The sequence below is a fragment of the Schistocerca nitens genome, chromosome 3 (genome assembly GCF_023898315.1).
Source record: "Schistocerca nitens isolate TAMUIC-IGC-003100 chromosome 3, iqSchNite1.1, whole genome shotgun sequence".
NCBI lineage: Eukaryota > Metazoa > Arthropoda > Insecta > Orthoptera > Acrididae > Schistocerca > Schistocerca nitens.
The window spans coordinates 718,394,746-718,417,014 of NC_064616.1; the positions used below are offsets into that span (position 1 = coordinate 718,394,746).

General features: G+C 39.1%; 1 protein-coding gene across 1 annotated transcript in view; it reads right to left on the reverse strand.

The window, feature by feature from the left end:
• Positions 1-22,269, reverse strand: part of LOC126249735 (glutamate receptor ionotropic, kainate 2) — a 222,570-nt gene that overhangs the window by 39,385 nt on the left and 160,916 nt on the right. The window contains exons 13-15 of the mRNA XM_049951412.1: positions 13,457-13,594; positions 11,250-11,448; positions 4,977-5,208 (exon numbers count right to left, since the gene is read on the reverse strand). Coding sequence (XP_049807369.1) covers positions 4,977-5,208; positions 11,250-11,448; positions 13,457-13,594 — 569 coding nt within the window. The remainder of the gene's footprint in view (positions 1-4,976; positions 5,209-11,249; positions 11,449-13,456; positions 13,595-22,269) is intronic.

Here is a 22,269-nt window from a genome sequence, read left to right on the forward strand (position 1 = left end):
GCGGCTTTTTGCCTTGCATAATCTTTTTTGTCCATTTTTTGACAATCACTCAACTTCCTTGATGCACACGAATGCCAAGCACAAAGAAATAGACCAATATGGCTGAAACTTGGTGTGCGTTCTTTCCAAAGATGCTATTAACTATACACGACCTCGATACGTGCTGGTGGTGCAATCTCTCGGACTTTGCATGGACTTTTCAAATGCCCCTTGCAACTACCTTTCCTGGCCTATACCAGCATAAAGAACTGCCCTTTTGCATTGCAAGTGCACCAGTACTGATCCAATGACATTTGGAAAAATTGATGATGTAAGTACTATCATATGTCTACATCTATATGATTACTCTGCTATTCACAATAAAGTGCCTGGCAGAGGGTTCAATGGACCACCTTCAAGCTGTGTCTCTACCGTTCCACTCTTGAATGGTGCATGGGAAAAATGAGCACTTACATTTTTCTGTGGAAGACCTGATTTCTCTTGTTCTATCGTGATGATCATTTCTCCCTATGTAGGTGAGTGGCAACAGAATGTTTTTGCTATCAGAGGAGAAAACTGGTGATTGAAATTTCATGAGAAGATCCTGTTGCAATGACAAATGCCTTTGTTTTAATTATTGCCACTCCAATTCATGTATCATGTCGGTGGCACAATCTTCCCTATTTCGCGATAGTACGAAATGAGCCAGTCCCACCTGATGTGGATCCCACACCACACAGCAGTACTCCAGAATAGGGCAGACAAGCATGGTGTAAGCACAGTCTTTTTAGTAGGCCTATTGCACCTTCTAAGTGTTTTTCTTGGGTCCAATCAAAAAGAATAGTTATCAAATCTCTATCTCTAATTCAACAAACTGTAGACAACTGGGGTCAAGTGCAGCTTGCAAAAAGCATATTTTTCCAAACAGAAGTAGAATATCTAGGCCAACATGCTCAATAAAGATGGTATCTGTCCTATGGAACAACATTTAGAAGCAAATGAAAAGATCCAAATACCTAAGAACATAAAATGAGTTTCAACCTTTCATGGGTAAAAAAAATGGTTATGTGAAATTTATTCCACTTACAGCTACCACTGCCTATGTGCTAAACTAGCTAGGAAAGATGGAGAGCCGGCCGCGGTGGTCTCGCAGTCCGGAACCGTGGGGGGGGGGGGGGGGGGGGGGGGGGGGGGGGGGGGGGAAGAAAGGAAGAAGATGGAGAAACAGTTAAAGTGGACAACAGTCTGTAGGGGGCCTACAATAACCTATAATGTTTACTAGAATTACAATGTTCATTGTAAGCCATTCAGTATATTTTGATACTGTGGCCCTTGTCAATATTAATTACCAACACTTAGTTTACAATTACGCATGACTACTTGAAGCAATGATACTAGTAGACTTCTTTACAGGTGTGTAAATGCAGAATTCTTTTATAATCATTAGATATATTTTTATTGAAAAGTACAGCTACTCAATGTGCAAGTCTTGAAAATCACTGTCCATGAGTTCATCAAGTGTGTAATATTCTTGCTCTTTTAATAACATTTCTAAAACTTTTTTAAAATTGTGTAAGGCAGTCAAATGAGCTGTTTTTGGCAATTTGTTGAAGAATTTCAGGCTCATGTGTTTATGGCTATTGCATGTGTGAGAAAGTCTTCAGTATGGTAAATCTATCACGTGGCTTCTTCTGGTATTATGCAAATGAACATTTTTCTTAGTCTAAATTTTCTTTGGCATAAATTAGTGAACTATAGATGTAAAAGGTGGGGACTGTCATAATGTTATGTCATCTAAAATGACTTCTGCAAGTATCTCTTAGAGGCAAACCTAGAATACATCTAACGGCTTTCTTCTGCAAGTCGACTCTGTTGCATTTCCCCACAACAGTATTCCATATTGCAGCTGTGAGTGGAAGAATATAGTCACTTACTGATCAAAAGCCCAAGTAATTCCACATTTTTATTCTCAGACTTCATTGCTAAGGGACTGAAATAAAGTTCTTCTCATTTTGTTTTGCTTGTGGACAGCTGGTTGGCCAGACACCAGTGATTAGTCATCTCGATTTATAAGTTTACACCTATTGTTACCAGTATGATATCAGCAGCATAGATCATGTTCTCACTTGATATATGACTTGGGAAACAATTTGTATAAACAATCAAGAGAAAGGGTTCAAGAGCCAACCCCTGTGGGATTCCACATTTTATTTTAAGCATCTATGATACCTGATTATTGGCTTATACTTTCTGTGTAACACCATGTCAAAGACTTTCCTCAAGTCTATAAGTTTAGCACATGTAGCTTGTCTCTTTTTCCAACAGCATCACAAATCATATCTAACATATTTCCTGTTGCTTTCACTGTTGACAGATCTGATCTAAAGCCAAACTGGTTTGCAGTCAATAACCTGTTGTTTTCAAAAGAGTCACATATTTATGTATACAGATTTCTATTATTTTTCATACAACTGAGATGGTCCTATGGTCACTAGGGAGGCATATTTCTCCTTTCTTAAACACTGACAGTCTAACAGTGATTTTAAGTGCTACAGGGAAAATACTATCTGCCACAATTCTGTTGGCTAGAAAAAGCAATGGCATTTTAATTTCATCTGCTATGCTCTCTATGACAGAGCTGTTCATTCCATAATATTGCCCTGTTTTAGAATATCCAAGCTTGTTAATTGCTTTGCTAATATTGTAAGGAGTAATTTTAGACCATGAGAATGTAGTTATATTTTTTGTTTGGGGTACAAGTGTCTCAGCAATTGAGCTGTTGTTGCAGCTTGAATGATGACAGCTTGTACAGTTTACAAAGTATTCATCCAATGCATTGGAGTCTATGGCAATGGTATTATCTTTCTTGGATTGATTTATTTCACTTTTAATTACATTCCATGCTGCATTAGTACTATTTTTAGATTTCAAAATATAGCTATAATTTCTTTTACACTTGGCTATTTTAATTTCAGTTTTGTAGACATGTTTGAGTTTTGTGTATATTTTCTAAACTTCACCACTATTCACAGACCTTTCTTTAGCTATGAGAAGCAGCATTATTATTGTATTCACTGTCATAGCATACCATATTATCAGTATTTTGTGGTCTACATTTAACAACTTTAATATTGTTTTTATATATGGTTGGACAGTTGCTATTTAGTAAATGCTGAGCAATGCATTAGCAACAAAGTAATGAATTCATCAACAGATCGCTCAGTAGTCAAGTTAAAGGAGCAGTCCACTGATCTGAGTTGCCTCATCATATTTTCAATGAGGGTTCTGTACTTTACAAAGCTTTTGGTACATTCAAAGAGTGACTGTCTTATTTTTGGACATAGTTCTTCATGATCAGATGCCCTAATTTAACCACACTACATTCTTCTACACAGTATTTATTCTCACTGGTGATTATGTTGTCTAGGTATGATCCTTGCCTTGTTGGTTGTTCATTGATGCAGTACAGATTATGTGATTTAAATGAATTTATTAAGTGAGATACATTTTTTCATTTTTCCCTTAAGCCTATGCTATTTCACCAGGCATGAAGTTTGTGATGTCTATATCTTGAAAGTAATTGTATTAGGATACCTACAAAAGCTTTTTCATCAGTTCCTGGTGTATGACAGAAGGGTATTAAATGAACAGCATAAAGCCACCTTATTCCTATTACCATTTACTCCCAATTAGTCGTCAATCTAGGCAGCCGATGCATCCCCTGTAGTACAAGGATCGTCTTGTCCCAAAAGAATGCCAAAGAAGTGGAAACATTGATTCTTTATACTTCAAGGATGTCAAAATCCACCCAATGGAAAAAGTCCTTGGCAGAGTGGGATGCTTCGCCATCTTGTGTGGCATCTGGAAATTTCATATATACTACTACAGAACAAGCTTCCAGCTGATCACTGAACTTGGCTATTTTAATTTCAGTTTTGTAGACTTGTTTGAGTTTTGTGTATATTTTCTAAACTTCACCACTATTCACAGACCTTTCTTTAGCTATGAGTAGCAGCATTATTATTGTATTCACTGTCATAGCATACCATATTTTTAGTATTTTGTGGTCTACATTTAACAACTTTAATATTGTTTTTATATATGGTTGGCCAGTTGCTATTTAGTATATGCTGAACAGTGCCTCAGCAGCAAAGTAATGAATTCATCAACAGATCTCTCAGTAGTCAAGTTAAAGGAGCAGTCATATATAGGGATAATTCAGTATGCACAATAGGTTACCAGAGCAGGAATCACAGCACTGATAGTTTGTTACTCAGTAATTACTGCCACTAAATCTATTCATAGCCCATCAGTCATTGTGGCAATTCTGATGCATTTCATCTCCTCTTGGCTATTTCTCTAGTGTTTGACAGAGGGGAGGGGTTTGTTTCCTTACATATTAACAGTACAGAATTTCATGCAAAACTTTCCCACAACAGCTACTAAGGTAGCACAATGCTACCCATCTCCCTGAAAGCCTCCATCAACTCCCTGTTGTGGACACTCTTCCATTTGCAAATGCAAGTTCTCCATCTCCTACATCAAAGTAACTGGAAAATGTCCTGTACAAAAACCACTCTGTGGTGACATGTGTACTGGATGAGGTTGATGAGGACATGGAGCAACAGATGTATGTACCCAATGTGCCAAACATCAACTGGCTCCTGAAAAGATATCTTCCAAATGGCCAGCAACCTGGCCTCTATGGAACAAGATGTATTTGGACTTTGCAGTGCCTTTACTCAGTACAGTGAGGCTCACAGTATTGAACGCTTGTCTGAGCGTCTTCAGCGCTTATTTGGTAACAAGAGGGTGGCTTTCTGTTTCAGTCCTACTGATTTGTCTATTTATAATTCTCTCTGACACTTTGCTTCAAAATTACAGTGACACCAAAGAAAATTTTTAGAGGTACAATTAAAAATGAAAGAAAAAATTAAAAGTGTGCAAAATGGGTTAAGGTAAAGTTTTGATTATTACTCACACACTTTTGGACTTACTTGGTGGCATGGCAATTCCGTAGCCTTTTGAATCCAAAAGTCCTCCTACTTGGGTCAGCTCACAGTTCCGTTCAATAACATACTCTATTGATGTTGATTCCATTAGAAAAGCATAACTGCCTTTTCCTTTCACAACACGGTCCACTCCTTCTACATTTGAGCTTGTAAAAACGCTTGGACGAGCAGACTCCATGAATGACCACATCCTCTGGTACGTTGAAAAATTGGAATCCTAAAACAAGATGTAGATATCCTTGAACTCAAGTGTAAAGTGGTAAATATGTTCAAAATGTTCCTGAAATTATGAAAGTTTTGATGTACCATCATGCACTCACTACCAAAACACTTAAATAAGAATAAATTTAACAGACAAACTATACTGAAAATTGACATACAGTGTTGCTGTGTGTAATTTTGTTATGAATGGATGTGTCAAATGGCCACACTCTCAATAATGCTGCTAGATAAGTGATTACAAAACCCTCAATATGCCAGTTATTTAAAGACAGTTATGCACCCAAAATGCGACAAAGATACATCTGAAAAGAGCCTGAAGGAGATTAAATCATTGAATTCAATGGCAGTTGATCAGTTATTAGAAATTCACTTCAGTGATTCCAATTGTATTTTCTTCTGATGTTGAAAACTTGGCAAATATAATGGAATGTATGGGTGTTAGAAGAGACTGGCACAATACTATACGAGTTGATGCAGTATCTGTCCTCAGCTATGTAAGAATCACTAAAAATTGTTATGCACCATTAGCCATGAGAAATGTAGTGTCTGCAAGCAACATAATATAACATTAAGTGAGCCAGAGATGAACATTAGTCAAGAAGGTGCCGATAGGAAAGTGTAGGAACGTTTTGATCTTGTCAAAAAAGCAAAAAAACATCAGTGATGATGTTCCATGGACATGCTACATTTGTTTATGGGTTGGAACAGCCTATCTTGTAAGTACAGTGGACTCAAAAAATGAAATTATAAAGTTGCTGCAAAAGGACATTGAGGCATTAAATACCGAAATAGTGAAAATATATATATATATATATAAAAAGATAGATTAATACTGAAAAACGGGCCTGTGAGCGTCTGGAGGTGAGTGTCACACACTGTCAATCAGAAGTGGTTTCAGGTGTAAGAGGAACTGTTGGTGCCAGTTATTTTATATCCACGTCAACCACTTTCTGAGTGAAAGTTGTGATGATGCGAACTGCATGCAGTGGTCATTTGGAATCAAGTACTTTGCAAAAGGCCATTTCTCGCAGCATCACGTATGGAATTTCATCTTCAGTGGGCCAAAAAATATAAAAACTGGACAGTAGCTGACTGGAATCATGTAGGGCGGTCTGACAAGTTTGAATCTTGGCTTATTTCAATTACTGTAAGGCTCTGAGTGCACTGACCATCCAATAAGACATTTAACCCACAGTGTGTGGCGGAGGTAGTTCATGCCGGAGGTGGTTCTGTGATTTTTAAGGTTGTTTTTTGTAACTACACCTAGGCCCACTCACTCAATAATCAGATTTGAATCCAAAAGTCCTCCTACTTGGGTCAGCTCACAGTTCCGTTTCAATATTCTTGGTGTTGAAGTGTTGCCCTTCCTCCTCCATCTTCATGATGAGCATGCTCTGGAGTTTCCCATCTTCCAAGATGACAACAATGCACCCATTCCTTGTATGATGAACACTTAGGTAACCTATTGTAGCTTGAATCATCCACCAGTTTACCTAATTTTAATCCCACATGAAATGGCTGGAACTATTGGGAATGTGTGACAAAACCTAGTAACCAACATCTTCACTATTTGATAGCTCTATGGGATCCAAACATCAGAGCAACTTAATTTGAACATCGCATAACTGAAGGAACTAGTGGACACTCTTTCTCACAAAACACAGACCATTACCACAGCTAGAGGTGGTGTTATATGGTATTTGCAGGATGTCTCCTGTGGCTGAACAATTTTTTGTCTGGCATGCTTACATTCCATCATGAGTGGGGTTTCAAACTAACTGTTCTAGGTAGTCTTCAGAAAAAGCAGCTAGTAATGTTTCACAGAGTGTCTTGTCACATCCACCACTAACTAAACTACAATTTCCCTAACAAACAGTTGGATGATTAATGTCTCCTCTGATGATTGCAGTATGATCGGGGAACTTATGAAGTAGCAAACTGGAGTTTCTCTACAGCTTTTTGTTATATATGGGGGTGTGCATGGTGGCCGATGCAAGGATCCAGTTATAAGTTTATGCTCTCCCTGCTACCCAGTCTGCCCCAAACAGTCTCACATGCAGCTTCAGTTTCTTTCCCAGTAGATTTGGGTTTCTTGTCTACACCACATCAATTTTCTAAATATCACTGATATCAATTTCAGGTTTTAACCAGCTTTCTGTGCCAACAACTTTACCACATTAGTCTACCGAGCGCTGTTGGCAAGTGGGGTGCACTCAGCCCTTGTGAGGCAAAATGAGGAGCTACTTGACTGAGCAGTACTGGCTCTGGTCTCGTAAACTGAGATATGGCCGGGAGAGTGATGTGCTGACCACGTTCCCCTCCATATCTGCATCCAGTGATGCCTGTGGACTGATGATGGCATGGTGGTCGATTGGTACCGTTAGGCCTTCATGGCCTGTTCGGGTAGGGTTTAGTTTAGTTTTAACCAGTTTTTTGTACATAGTATTATGTGACCTCCAAAGCTTTTCAGGAGTACTTCAAATTCTGGAACTTTGATGCAATGCTTTTGCAATCTACCACGAGGATTTTAATACTCTTGCCTGTGGAGGGAGTGGGTAGGACACTCCTTTCATCATACACTAACACTTCTGGACCTTCTACAAGTGTTGTTTTCTGGGCTGGATGGAGAGTCACCTAATCTAAAAAACCTAAATAAGCACCCAACACATGGTCAGCTACCTGGGTAGTAGTCTCTGATGTATAGTTCACATTTTAGCCATTTAGGGGAATTGTAGAGTTTTCAACCCTATGGCATATGTCTAGGAAGTCACAGCTTAGCTTGTCACAGGACCTTCAAAGGTCTTCTACTCAGCTATGAACGTGGTGGTGATGATCAGTTCTGGGGACAATGCTACAGACTGTGAGCTTTGTTGAAACTGTTCGCCATCCTGGTACTCTTGACCTTCTCTGCTATACAGAAGAATGATCCAAGTATGACCTCAGAGCCTAGGTCCCAGGCATTTTTTTGTTCCAACATGTGCCTTAATTTGCAATTGGTTGCATATTGTTCCCTCAATGACTGTCAAAACAGTTTCTTCAGCATGTCAATGAAGCCCCAGACACACAGACTGAGTGCACAAGATGTTCCTTCCCACCCCTCGCTGCAATTTCTCATTATTCACCTCATGTTTTAAGTGCCGGTGATTAATAGCCCATTACCCTCTTGCATTTGCATTCCCTTAACACAGGATAACTAAGTTTTCTAACAAGTGAATTGAGTCTCACTGGCCTAGTTTTGGTCTCAGTGGAAGACAGAGCCTCGAACTTGTTGACATGGAGGAAGGGTTAACACCTTGATTTCTCCCTGGTCCCTGTCTCTCCTGTACGGGGCCCTGGACCTGCCATCGGCATGGCACTCACAATCAAGTGGATGGTTAGTGATAGATTCTTTACTTTCTGTAGAGGAGATAAAATCAATGAGAGAAGATAGTACTTGAGGTACCTCTGGTGTCTCCGATACGTGACTCTTGGTAGCCCTCCCAACACACCTATTTGCAGCAGCTTCCAATTTGTTGATGGTAGTCAGGGGGATTTCCAGCTGCATATGAACATCAGATAACTCATTCTGCACCTGAGAACTGCATACACAATGGTGCTGCACTGTGGCTGGTGCAATATTTTACAGAACAGTAAACAAAGCTTGCAGATCCTTTTTCATTTACGGCTCTGGTGTGCTATATGTTTTATCAATTGCCTTTAACAACTGGAGTGATTAATAGCTGAAAAGAGATATCTATTGTGACAACTGGAAAACCTCAATAAAATTAGTAATTAGTAATTAGGTTATGTTCACTAACAAACTTGAAAATAAAATTAATTTGGGACAAATGCTGATGATATACACTTCTGTCAAAAGAAAAAAAAAAACGAAATAGAACATGATATGTTAGTAATAATATATGCTACAGTAACTTTAAATCAGCAACACTCATTTACTACCAAATACCTTACACCCGACACACATTATTTCAAAAAATTCTCAAAAATACATATATAACATTTGGGAACAATTGTTTTTGAATGAGGGTACTCTCATCTCAAGATTTTAAAAAGCACAAATTAAGTTTACTATTAACGATAAAACAAATTTTTCATGGAACCCACAGTTGTTCAAAAACACACAATATGTCAAGATATACACAAAGTATGGCACAACACATAAAATATTACATGAAAAAGGCATGAACAGCAGAACAGTAGACTATAAAATTTTGAACTGGACTTTTCTGCCACATATGATCATACACAAAAGGAAAGCCAAAAGTTGGCTTATATATTTAAATAAATGGGTGAAATGTACAGATCTGTTTTACTTAGCTAAGTTTGCGGCACCCTCTACACTAGTGTGTCAAACTCAGTTTACACAGTCAAAATTGTGAAAATTGTGGAGCACTGAGAAAGCACGTCTTCTGGTTATGGCAGTTAACAATGCAGTGTTACTGTTTTTATTGTTTGGTGGTGAAGCAAATGATGGCGATGATGATAATGATGCTGATGCTGGGTTCCTATTTCAGCCAGATGCAGATAATGATTGTGTCGGCCAGCTAAGAACTCAACGTGTGTAAGCTACACCCACACTTCAATATGGCACCTTACTCAACCTGCTCCAGAGCAGCTCATTTATGAGCTATGTACACACTTGCTCCATAGAACAAATAAAAACAGGAATTGTACAGTATGGTACATATATAATATATGCTCAAATATATTCCGATACTGCAGTGCATGCATGTCCAAACGAACAGGCACTGTGGCAACTACAGCTGTTCTGAAACCGATGAAATGTATTCACAATCGTGAATATGGGAAACCTTCAGCTGCATTATGGAATAGGAAAACTTCAGCTGTATTATGGAATGGTCCAACACAAATTTTCAATTTGGTCATTCCATTATGCAGTTGAAGGTCGGCCGTATTCGCAACTGTGAATACAATTCATGCATCACTTCTATTCTGTGCATTCATATCAGGTTTACATCCACAGAGGAATGCTAGTTGTAAAGAACAATGATGGAGTCTAATTTTGAATTTTTTGCACGTGAAGTAAAACTGAAGTATGCTCTGTTAGCTGCTGATTATTTTGCCTTAATGTTGATGTAAAAGCTATGGTATTCACAAGAGATGTTTTACAAGTATTTAAAGATGTCCATTCCTTAGAATATCAAATTAATGGCTATTAAAGGTGCCATTCAATTTTACTAACTACTGGTGACCATAAACTCTTTCTTTCTCATTGATTTGCTATACTGTTTTTGTCCCACTTGCTGTAAATGCCAACTGCATCAATGAAGGAAAATGAAAGGACGATTTAAGTGTAACAAATTGTCAAAAATGTCATCACTGGCTAAGGAAGTCAAGCCGAAGGAGAGGGAAGAGAAGTAGCTGCAGTATTTTCAAAGGAAGTATTCTGGCATTTTCAATTAATCAATTTAGAAAAACCACAAGAAATTTGAACCCCACTGCTCAATAATGAAAGTCCAGTGCTGTAAACACTTGTGCATATCAGTAAGGTATGTCAATAAAGCTTTGAGTGTTTTCGCTGACCCATTATCTGCATGGGCAGCACCTACTTTTATTAATCTTGGTTGACGATTTTAGAATTCTCTGTTGGGCTTTCCTGGTATTAGATTGAAGGATAATGGGGATTAGGCATTTCTTTGTGTGATGCCAGTTTTGATCATGGAATACTCAAAATCTCCTTCAAAGATTTTTCCTTTGCAGAATATTTGTGTCAAAGACATGTCAGCTATCCAAACCAGCAACTGAAATTCTTGAAATGTTATTGTCATTATGCAGAATTGGTATTTTACTTATTCACAGATTGAATAGATAGCCACATTATACAAAATCCACATTTTAAATCTTTCTTTACTCTGATTATACACTTTTCTATCTTAATTCAACTGCACCATTTAACTTTTTACCAGCCTTATGATCAAAGAGGAAAAAATGGTAGTGAGCATAAAATGGTAAGTATTTATGTAACCTAAAGATTAATAATTCAATATTTTTTTGCAATGAACTGAAATAACTCACCCTAAAAAATGCTGCTGTTGATCCACCTCTGAGAGCACCATATTTTATTTTTGTTTGTTTTGCTAAGTCTTCCGCACTCTCAATTGGAGAATCCATTCGCTCAACAGTAAGGAAAGCTGCTAAGTTGGCTGTGTAGGATGATATCATAATTAAGGTAAAAAACCACCACATTCCAGCAACCATCCGTGTTGAAACTGCCCTAAAAATATACAATATAGTCACTAGTACAACAGCATAATGAATGAACCTAAAAATTAGATACACACTCAGGAGCAACTGAATTAGAGTTACTTTCATTGCTAGAGGGATCCTCCCACCATGGCACACTGTGACTGGACTGAAATGTCATTGTAACTTGTCCTGCCAATTGGTGTTTCATCTGAGCACAAGATGAGAAAGATACATGCTATTGGTGCATTTACCACAGATTTTAGATGCTCAGTGCATAGGACACTATCTCTAAAGCTATGCAGCACTGAGATTTTCATGTGGCCTCATATTGAGGGTTACCGATCCAGAGAAAAATTAGTGCCACTAGTGTCAGCTGTCATGGGCTACAATGTCCTGATGATAGGAATTTCCAGCACATATCATTGATTTTAACGGAAGATAGATGGGTGAGAGTGTGGAAAGTTACTCACCCAGTCTATGAGTAGTTACATCTTTGGTTTCTGCATGGTACTCCATAGACACAGGGTACTGTGCAACACATTTACAGCTGCTCACCATACATCACAGGACACAAAGATAAGCATGAGCACTGGAAGACTGCCAATCATACAGAAAGGTCATGGTACATGTTGGTACAAACTAATGACAGAATATAAGCATAAAACTCACTTTGGCAGAATGGTCACATTCGGGTTTTTGATTAAGTTGTTCTCATGTGTTGGTCATTTACATGGGACCAAATATATCCAAGATTGTCCATGACCAATGAATGATACGAAAATCAACAGTGCAATCATGTGCACCATTTGTTTGGCTATAGCTCTTTCCTGTCCCTCTCCCCCTCCTACCCTCCACCAAATGTGGCTTGTGCTTACAGTAACACAACTCAGCACTGTATTATTCCTAACTTGTTTCAGAGTAGGTTGAAGAACTCCCCTTCAGACATGAAGGTGTTAACAAGGCTCACTAAGGAGAAATGGGGTGCTACATGTTACTAGATAGGTGTCTCTAATTCAATTACTCATCAGTAAGTCAAAGTTGCAAAGAGTCTTTCAAAGAAAATAAAATCAACAGAAGGAATCTGTTAAAATAAGATGTTTTAAAAGGTAGTACTACATTTAAATATTGTATTATCATCATTATGCATTACTAAATTTCTGATATGGTTTTAGGCAACACGGAACTGTGGTGCAGAAATCACCTACAAGACTATTTGTCTGCCAACACTGTCTTCCTTTTGTTACAAACAGAAAGGAACAAAGGAGTATTAATTTAAAATGATAAGCAGACTTTCAAGAAAGCTTAAAATAGGTTATGAAGTGTGGAAATATACTCCAGATGTTCATAATTTTAATCTATTTATTATTATTATTATTATAACTTATCTCTGTAATCATGAAATATTTATTTTCATACAATTATAACATGAAATGGAAGATTCACATGCAATAATAGCTTGTGTGGGCAATATATGCTAACTGATCAATTTTTTCAACAATTTTTATGATATTTCTCAAGAATAGAAATGATAAGTTATATCAATACTGTATATATTATATCAGTGTTTTATAGTAAATAGGAAAATTACCTAGTACAATTATAGCTTTTACATTGTGAGTAAAAATGTGTGAAACATGCTACAATGTTCTACAGAAATAAAAATTAAAACGGGTAGAACTGTAAGAATGCGAAAAATACTGGTTGGTTATTTTATAAAGGTACTTGTAAACATTATTATTATTAAATTTGAAGTTGTTTCCATGGATACAGCTTACGATCAGTTACATTCTACTGATCAAATTATTTTACATTGTCACATGAATAAGATGATCCTGAAATGGTTCTAGACACTTTTCCTTGACAATATAACCATAAATCTTTTAATAAAACCAGTTGTTAAAAGTATCATGGAATTAATAAAGCATGGATAATATATGCAGTTTCATGAACTCAATTCTGTGGGAGTGTCTCTATTTAAAATCTTTGCTTATCAAGTCTGTTGTGAAGCCACATCAAAGGATGTAGCATAACCTTACTTGGGAGCTATATCAGAACCTTGCTGCATCAGGCTACCAATCGTGAACCATAGTGAATTCAACAGACTGAACTGGTTCTCCAATACATCAGGCTCATCATTGCAAGGGTGAGGATTGTCCCACTCATAAGGACTGAATCTGCAAGGAAAAATAATAAAATATCATGCAAAAATGCAGAGTAAGCACGACCTTCGGAGCAACAGCATACAAAGTTCCACTTCGCCCCACTGAGTGAGTTCATTAATTAACAATTAAATTATGATTCAGGATAATATTCTCTTTGACGTATAACCATGGTATTTTTGAATGCACAGAAATCTCTTTGTGTGACAAAGGTTCCTATTAGTCTAAGTAAATGTGATGTAATAGATGGCAACAATGTTGCAGACGTTTGTGAAGTTGTGGAACTTTTTGTGTTGCTTACGAAGGACGTGCATTCTAGAGCTTACTTGGGCAAGAAGTCACAACCCTGTTGCATTAATGAGCCAATGGCGAACCACATGCAGTTGAGTAGAGTGAACTGATTCTCCAGGTGATCTGGATCAGGGTTGCAAGGATGGGGATTCTGCCATTCATATGGAGTGAACCTGAAAAATTACTTTGTGCTATACACAGCACCATAGTTACCTTCTACAGTAATACTTTAATTATTAGATTCAGCTCAACACTCTTCAAGGGAACAATTAAACAATAAACAACAAAGTAATAAAATATTAACTGCAAAAGATCTCTATATGCTATTGTGAGGTACAAATAAACTTCACCTGAATTATACATTATTTATAAAGAAAACATTACTTCGCTGTTTTCGTATTTTGTCACAATTATGTTGGAGATATGGTGAAGGTGCCTTCTTATTTAAGATTACTCATCTAGCTTTCCCTTCAAAATATGAAAAACTTACTAAGTCTCCTTTCTATGCTTTCAAAATGAAGGTATATATCCATTGACTATAATCATTAATAATACTGTACGTGTACTCTAATGAAATTAAAAATGCATAGCTTCACTCTGCTGAATATCTTTGTTAATACGACCATGAGGTAGTAAGAAATAAGGCCACAAAAGCTATGAAATGTGGTTGAACAGTGCTCATATAAAAAGTAATCCTTAAAATTTTAACTTTACCTATTGTCGATGACAGGCAGATATACTTTTCAATTGTGATTTTCAAATGTGGCAAAATACATGACTCACAGAGTGGAAAGTCATTCTTTGTGTGTTGCAGAAAACAGATATAAAGGAAAAAAACAGATGTAGTTCATACCTTAGTCCTGTCACTAAACCACTACAATAGTGCATACATTTTGAATTCCTACATTTCAGTAGTATTTTCAGAGGCCAATGACACACTGTGTTTCACTTAGATGCGATACGTACTGAACTTGACTTTTTCTGCAACTCAAAATGGTAGAGTTACTGTGGATTTTGAATGAAGTGCTGGAGTGTCTCTATAAAGTACTTTCTGCTCAGTTTTTAACAAAAGTATATCACAAATTATCTGATGCTGAAGGCATAAAATGACTTTTTTATATTAGTCCATTTACTCAAGCACTAGAATGATACTGCTGTGTTCCTTCTAATAAGAAATTATGTAGAAATTGACCTAATGGATGATAGATAAAGAATGTGGCTGGAAGATTAAATCAGAAGAATTCATGGTGAGCTCTGGAAGAGGCCTTCATTCAACAGCAGGTAATGATGACAATGGTGATGAAGATGATTAGCACAACACTGTTCTTTCATTAACAGCAACTTCACACCTCACTGCTCACATGTCATCTGCTAAATTTATTTCATTCCTAGATGATGTTTCTGGCGTGAAAGGATCAGCCGCCAGAGAAACCTAACGCCCAGGGTACGCCCGATTGCAAGTCTTCTCTTGGTCGGAAATCATTGCAATCTTCGTGGAGGCTCCTTTCATGTACATCATCTTGGTCCTTTTCAGGACCACAGTTGACCATCATATCTACATCTACATCCATACTCCGCAAGCCACCTGACGGTGTGTGGCGGAGGGTACCCTGAGTACCTCTATCGGTTCTCCCTTCTATTCCAGTCTTGTATTGTTCGTGGAAAGAAGGATTGTCTGTATGCTTCTGTGTGGGCTCTAATCTCTCTGATTTTATCCTCATGGTCTCTTCGTGAGAGATACGTAGGAGGGAGCAATATACTGCTGGACTCTTCGGTGAAGGTATGTTCTCAAAACTTTAACAAAAGCCCGTACCGAGCTACTGAGCGTCTCTCCTGCAGAGTCTTCCACTGGAGTTTATCTATCATCTCCGTAACGCTTTCGCAATTACTAAATGATCCTGTAACGAAGCGCGCTGCTCTCCGTTGGATCTTCTCTATCTCTTCTATCAACCCTATCTGGTACGTATCCCACACCGCTGAGCAGTATTCAAGCAGTGGGCGAACAAGCGTACTGTAACCTACTTCCTTTGTTTTCGAATTGCATTTCCTTAGGATTTTTCCAATGAATCTCAGTCTGGCATCTGCTTTACCAATGATCAACTTTATATGATCATTCCATTTTAAATCACTCCTAATGCGTACTCCCAGATAATTTGGGAATTAACTGCTTCCAGTTGCTGACCTGCTATTTTGTAGCTAAATGATAAGGGATCTATCTTTCTATGTATTCGCAGCACATTACACTTGTCTACATTGGGATTCAATTGCCATTCCCTGCACCATGTGTCAAGTCGCTGCAGATCCTCCTGCATTTCAGTACAATTTTCCATTGTTACAACCTCTCGATACACCACAGCATCATCTGCAAAAAGCCTCAGTGAACTTCCGATGTCATCCACCAGGTCATTTATGTATATTGTGAACAGCAACGGTCCCACGACACTCCCCTGTGGCACACCTGAAATCACTCTTACTTCGGAAGACTTCTCTCCATTGAGAATGACATGCTGCGTTCTGTTATCTAGGAACTCCTCAATCCAATCACACAATTGGTCTGATAGTCCATATGCTCTTACTTTGTTCATTAAACGACTGTGGGGAACTGTATCGAACGCCTTGCGGAAGTCAAGAAACACGGCATCTACCTGTGAACCCGCGTCTATGGCCCTCTGAGTCTCGTGGACGAATAGCGCGAGCTGGGTTTCACACGACCGTCTTTTTCGAAACCCATGCTGATTCCTACAGAGTAGATTTCTAGTCTCCAGGAAAGTCATTATACTCAAACATAATATGTGTTTCAAAATTCTACAACTGATCGACGTTAGAGATATAGGTCTATAGTTCTGCACATCTGTTCGACGTCCCTTCTTGAAAACGGGGATGACCTGTGCCCTTTTCCAATCCTTTGGAACGCTACGCTCTTCTAGAGACCTACAGTACACCACTGCAAGAAGGGGGGCAAGTTCCTTCGCGTACTCTGTGTAAAATAGAACTGGTATCCCATCAGGTCCAGCGGCCTTTCCTCTTTCGAGCGATTTTAATTGTTTCTTTATCCCTCTGTCGTCTATTTCGATATCTACCATTTTGTCATCTGTGCGACAATCTAGAGAAGAAACTACAGTGCAGTCTTCCTCTGTGAAACAGCTTTGGAAAAAGACATTTAGTATTTCGGCCTTTAGTCTGTCATCCTCTGTTTCAGTACCATTTTGGTCACAGAGTGTCTGGACATTTTGTTTTGATCCACCTACCGCTATGACATAAGACCAGAATTTCTTAGGATTTTCTGTCAAGTCAGTACATAGAACTTTACTTTCAAATTCATTGAACGCCTCTCGCATGGCCCTCCTCACACTACATTTCGCTTCGCGTAATTTTTGTTTGTCTGCAAGGCTTTGGCTATGTTTATGTTTGCTGTGAAGTTCCCTTTGCTTCCGCAACAGTTTTCTAACTCGGTTGTTGTACCACGGTGGCTCTTTTCCATCTCTTATGATCTTGCTTGGCACATACTCATCTAACGCACATTGTACGGTGGTTTTGAACTTTGTCCACTGATCCTCAACACTATCTGTACTTGAGACAAAACTTTTGTGTTGAGCCGTCAGGTACTCTGTAGTCCGCTTTTTGTCACTTTTGCTAAACAGAAAAATCTTCCTACCTTTTTTAATATTTCTATTTACGGCTGAAATCATCGATGCCGTAACCACTTTATGATCACTGATTCCCTGTTCTGCATTAACTTTTTCAAATAGTTCGGATCTGTTTGTCACCAGAAGGTCTAATATGTTATCGCCACGAGTCGGTTCTCTGTTTAACTGCTCAAGGTAGTTTTCAGATAAAGCACTTAAAAAAATTTCACTGGATTCTTTGTCCCTGCCACCCGTTATGAACGTTTGAGTCTCCCAGTCTATATCCGGCAAATTAAAATCTCCACCCAGAACTACAACATGGTGGGGAAATCTACTTGAAATATTTTCCAAATTATCCTTCAGGTGCTCAGCCACAACAGCTGCTGAGCCAGGGGGCCTATAAAGACATCCAATTACCATGTCTGAGCCTGCTTTAACCATGACCTTCACCCAAATCATTTCACATTTCGGATCTCCGTCAATTTCCTTCGATACTATTGCACTTCTTATCGCTATAAACACGCCTCCCCCTTCACTGTCCAGCCTGTCTCTGCGGTATACATATCGATGAATATAGAAGGTATATCATCACCAAAAGAAGAACTGTTACAAGAGCTGTGCGGACAAACCAAGTGTGATGTACTCTGCATACAGGAGACCCACAGAAGCTGTGAAATGCACAGGACAAAAATAAACGGAATGCGACTGGCTACGGAATGACCACACCCAAAATATGGAAGTGCTATATTTGTCCAACCAGATATACAGATAATATCATCAGCCTTTACTGAAGCAAATGATATTGAAATCTTAAATTTGGAAATCAAAGGCTGTACAGTCACATCTGTATACAAACCACCGGAAGTTGATCTCAAAATCGATCTACCTGATAACTTTTATAGTTAACACACACAAATAGTGACTGGTGACTTCAACTGTCACAGCACCATGTGGGGCTATGAGCATGATGATGAGAATGGTACAGCATTACAAGAATGGGCGGAAGGCAATCATCTGAGCCTTATACATGACCCTAAGCAACCTGCACCTTTCAACAGTGGCAGATGGAAACGCGGATGCAAGACTGATCTGATATTTTGCAGCGAGAACATCTCACAACAGTGCATAAAAACTGTCTGCAACCCTATTCCAAATACACAGTGCAGACCGATCATGTGCGAAATTTATTCAGCAGTTAGACCACAGACAGTTCCGTTCAGAAGGAGATTTAACTTCTGGAAAGCCAACTGGCCGAAGTTTACAGAAATGCTGGACGCTGCAGTTCTCAATATTGAACATTCACCTGACTCGTATGATACTTTTGTGAGGGCTGTAAAGAGGTGCTCCAGAATTGCAATTCCTCAGGGTTGTCAAACATCATACATTCCTGGTCTAACTTCAGAACTCAGTGCTCAATTTACAGAGTATAAGGTACTATTCGAAGAAGATCCATTTGGCGAGACAACGCTATCGGCTGGGAATAAACTTATTGCATCTCTGAAAGAATCCAAAAGGAATTCTTGGGTTAAAACTAGGGAAGAACTTGATCTCAACAGAAACAGTCATAAAGTGTGGAGATTACTGAGACACCTCAATAATGACCCAACCAGATCCACAACACACTGCAACATTACTGCAGATCAGATAGCACACCAACTGCTCATGAATGGGAAAGGAAGCCATAGAATCAAAGTTCCAAAAGTACAGCAAGAGGCCCAAGAAGAAACGAGGGATCTGACTCTCCCATTCGAGACAGCTGAATTAAACAAGGCTGTTAAGGAGAGCAAAACTGGCAAAGCATCCGGTCTAGATGACATCCGTATGGAGCAAATCAAGAATTTTGGCCCAGAAACAAGAAAGTGGATCCTGCAGCTTTTCAACAACTGCATGAACCAGTGCCAAATACCAAAGATCTGGCGAAAGAGCAGGGTGATAGCTCTTCTGAAACCTGGAAAGGAAGCAAATCATCCCAAGAATTTCAGACCAGTTAGCCTTTTGAGTCACCTTTATAAACTGTTCGAACGTATGATTCTGAATAGAATCCTACCAGTAATAGACCCTCTTCTCATACCCGAACGAGCAGGATTTTGACCAAACAGAAGCTGCACAGGGCAGCTTTTGAATCTCACTCAGTTTATAGAGGATGGTTTTGAAACTCGTCAAGTAATGGGCGTGGTCTTCGTGGATCTCACAGCAGCGTATGATACTGTCCATCATCGGTTACTCCATACAAAACTATACAATATGATCAAGAACGCCCACCTCGTTAGACTGCTCAGCACCCTCCTCCAAAATCGCAGGTTTTTTGTTGAATTTCAAGGACAATGCAGTCGCTGGAGAGCGCAGAAAAATGGTCTACCTCAGGGAAGCGTCTTGGCTCCACTTCTCTTCAACATCTATACCAACGACCAGCCATTGACCCCAAGCAAAAGGAGATTCATATATGCAGATGACCTAGCCCTTGCTATGCAGAGCTCATGCTTTGAAAGAGTGGAAAGAAACCTGACAACAGCACTTAGTACACTGTCAAGCTACTACAATCGGAACCAACTCAGACCAAACCCTTAAAAGACACAAGAGTGTGCCTTTCTTTTAAGGAACAGGGAAGCTAATCGTGAGCTACATATTGCATGGTCAGGCATCCAACTCCAGCATCATCACGCACCTAAATACTTGGGAGTCACTCTCGACAGAACTCTGACATTCAAAACTCACTGCAAGAACACCAAAATGAAAATCTCCGCTCGAAACAACCTAATTCGCAAACTAGCGGGGACACAGTCGGGATCACATCCACAAACTATTCACTGTTCTGCAATGGCACTGTGCTTTTCTACTGCTGAATATGCTTCTCCAGTCTGGTACAGGTCATCTCATGCCAGACAAGTAGACATTGCTCTCAACGAAACCTGCAGGTTGATCACAGGTTGCTTAAGACTTACCCCAACTGATAAGCTCTACTGCCTGGCTGGAATAGCGCCACCATGGATACGCAGAACAGTGGCTGCCAACAAGGAGAGACTGAAAGTGGAACTGGACAGTGCCCATCCACTGCACTGACGTAATCCACCACAGCAACAGCTGAGATCGCGAAAGAGCTTCCTGAGAACATCCGAGAAGCTCACCATTTCACCAGAGAAGGCAAGGCTGGAGTTATGGAGGAAGTTGATGCCTCACCTGCAGACGCCAGAAGCTGAAGAACTACCACCTGGACACAATGAGAGCTGGCTGGAGTGGAAATCTTTAAACAGATTACGATCAGGATTTGGACGATCCAGAGACAACCTGAAGAGATGGGGCTTCATAACAAAAGATACGTACTGATTGTGGACAAGAACAAACCACAAGCCAAATGCTCCAGTGCCTTTTGTGCCCTACATCCTGCACGAAGACTGATCTCCTGCAAGCCACTCCAAGCACCTTGGAGGTTGCAAAATACTGGGAACATGCAATATAAATACAATTTGTGTATATATATGTACATATTTATTGATGTGTATGGCTACTGTAAATTTGTATGTTTCTGATTCGAGAATAAATAAATTTCATTCCTTTTAAATATCTGTGTTTCTTCATATTCATTTGGTTGTGTAATATAGACACATACCCATATAATAATAAAAAAACATTATTTAAACATGATGTACACTCAGAAAGATGAAAAGATTATAATTAACATTGAAAGAAAATAAAAATATTTGCTACACCTAGCAGTAATAAAAAAGATTTAGATCTGCAGAAATTTAGTTTCCAAAAACAACTATTACCTTATCAGAAACTTTAAAAGAGAGAGAGAGAGAGAACATGTAGGAAGCAACAGGTGTTACACATTGAAGATACATTATTCATAATCCTTAGTGAGGCATTTGTCCTCTCTTACTTACTTGCTTGCTTGCTTACTTTCTGTCACTGCCACCACACCTAGCATTATTTCCCTTTACTCATCTTGTATGAGATCACAGTCAAAAATATTTCCCTTTACTCATTTTGTAAAATATCACAGTCAGAAATATTTCCCTTTACTCATTTTGTAAAAGATCACAGTCAAAAATATTTCCCTTTACTCATTTTGTAAAATATCACAGTCAGAAATATTTCCCTTTACTCATTTTGTAAAAGATCACTGTTGTGGCAGTGCCACGATATTTAAAAGTGCCGCTACATCAGTACGCGAACACAGCGATAGAGGCGCTCCGCAACTCGGCTGAGAGCGGGAGCGCCACCTAGCTATGAACGGCGCCGGCCGCATGTCACGAGACAGCAGTCGAATGACAGATATGGAGTTAGTAGCATGTAACCCGCTATTGTTTCTACTTTTGTATATCCACGCAATTTATTAGTGATTAAAGGTTATAACACTTTTTGGCGACGAGGTCGGATATTTTTTTTCCTGCGTTGTGGAATTGTGTGTTCGTGTCGGGGCAGACATGGAACAGCTTATGCAAGTGCTCATTGAACAACAAACACAGCTGACGGCTGCTATTCAGGCACAACAAACACAGCTGACGGCTGCTATTCAGGCGTTGTCGACGTCGCTTACTCATCGTCTGTCTTCCTCTTCTCCGCCTCCATTCCCTCCTTACGACAAGGCCGCTGAAGACTGGGAGGATTATGAGAAGCGTTTGTGACAACACTTCTTGGCTTTCGGCATTGTCAATGCTCCTATGTGTAAGTCGTTATTTCTATCTTGGATTTCCCCACGGATCTATCAGCTGCTATCTCATTTAGCCCCTCTGCGGGAACCTGCCTCTCTGTCCTTCCAAGAAATGTGTG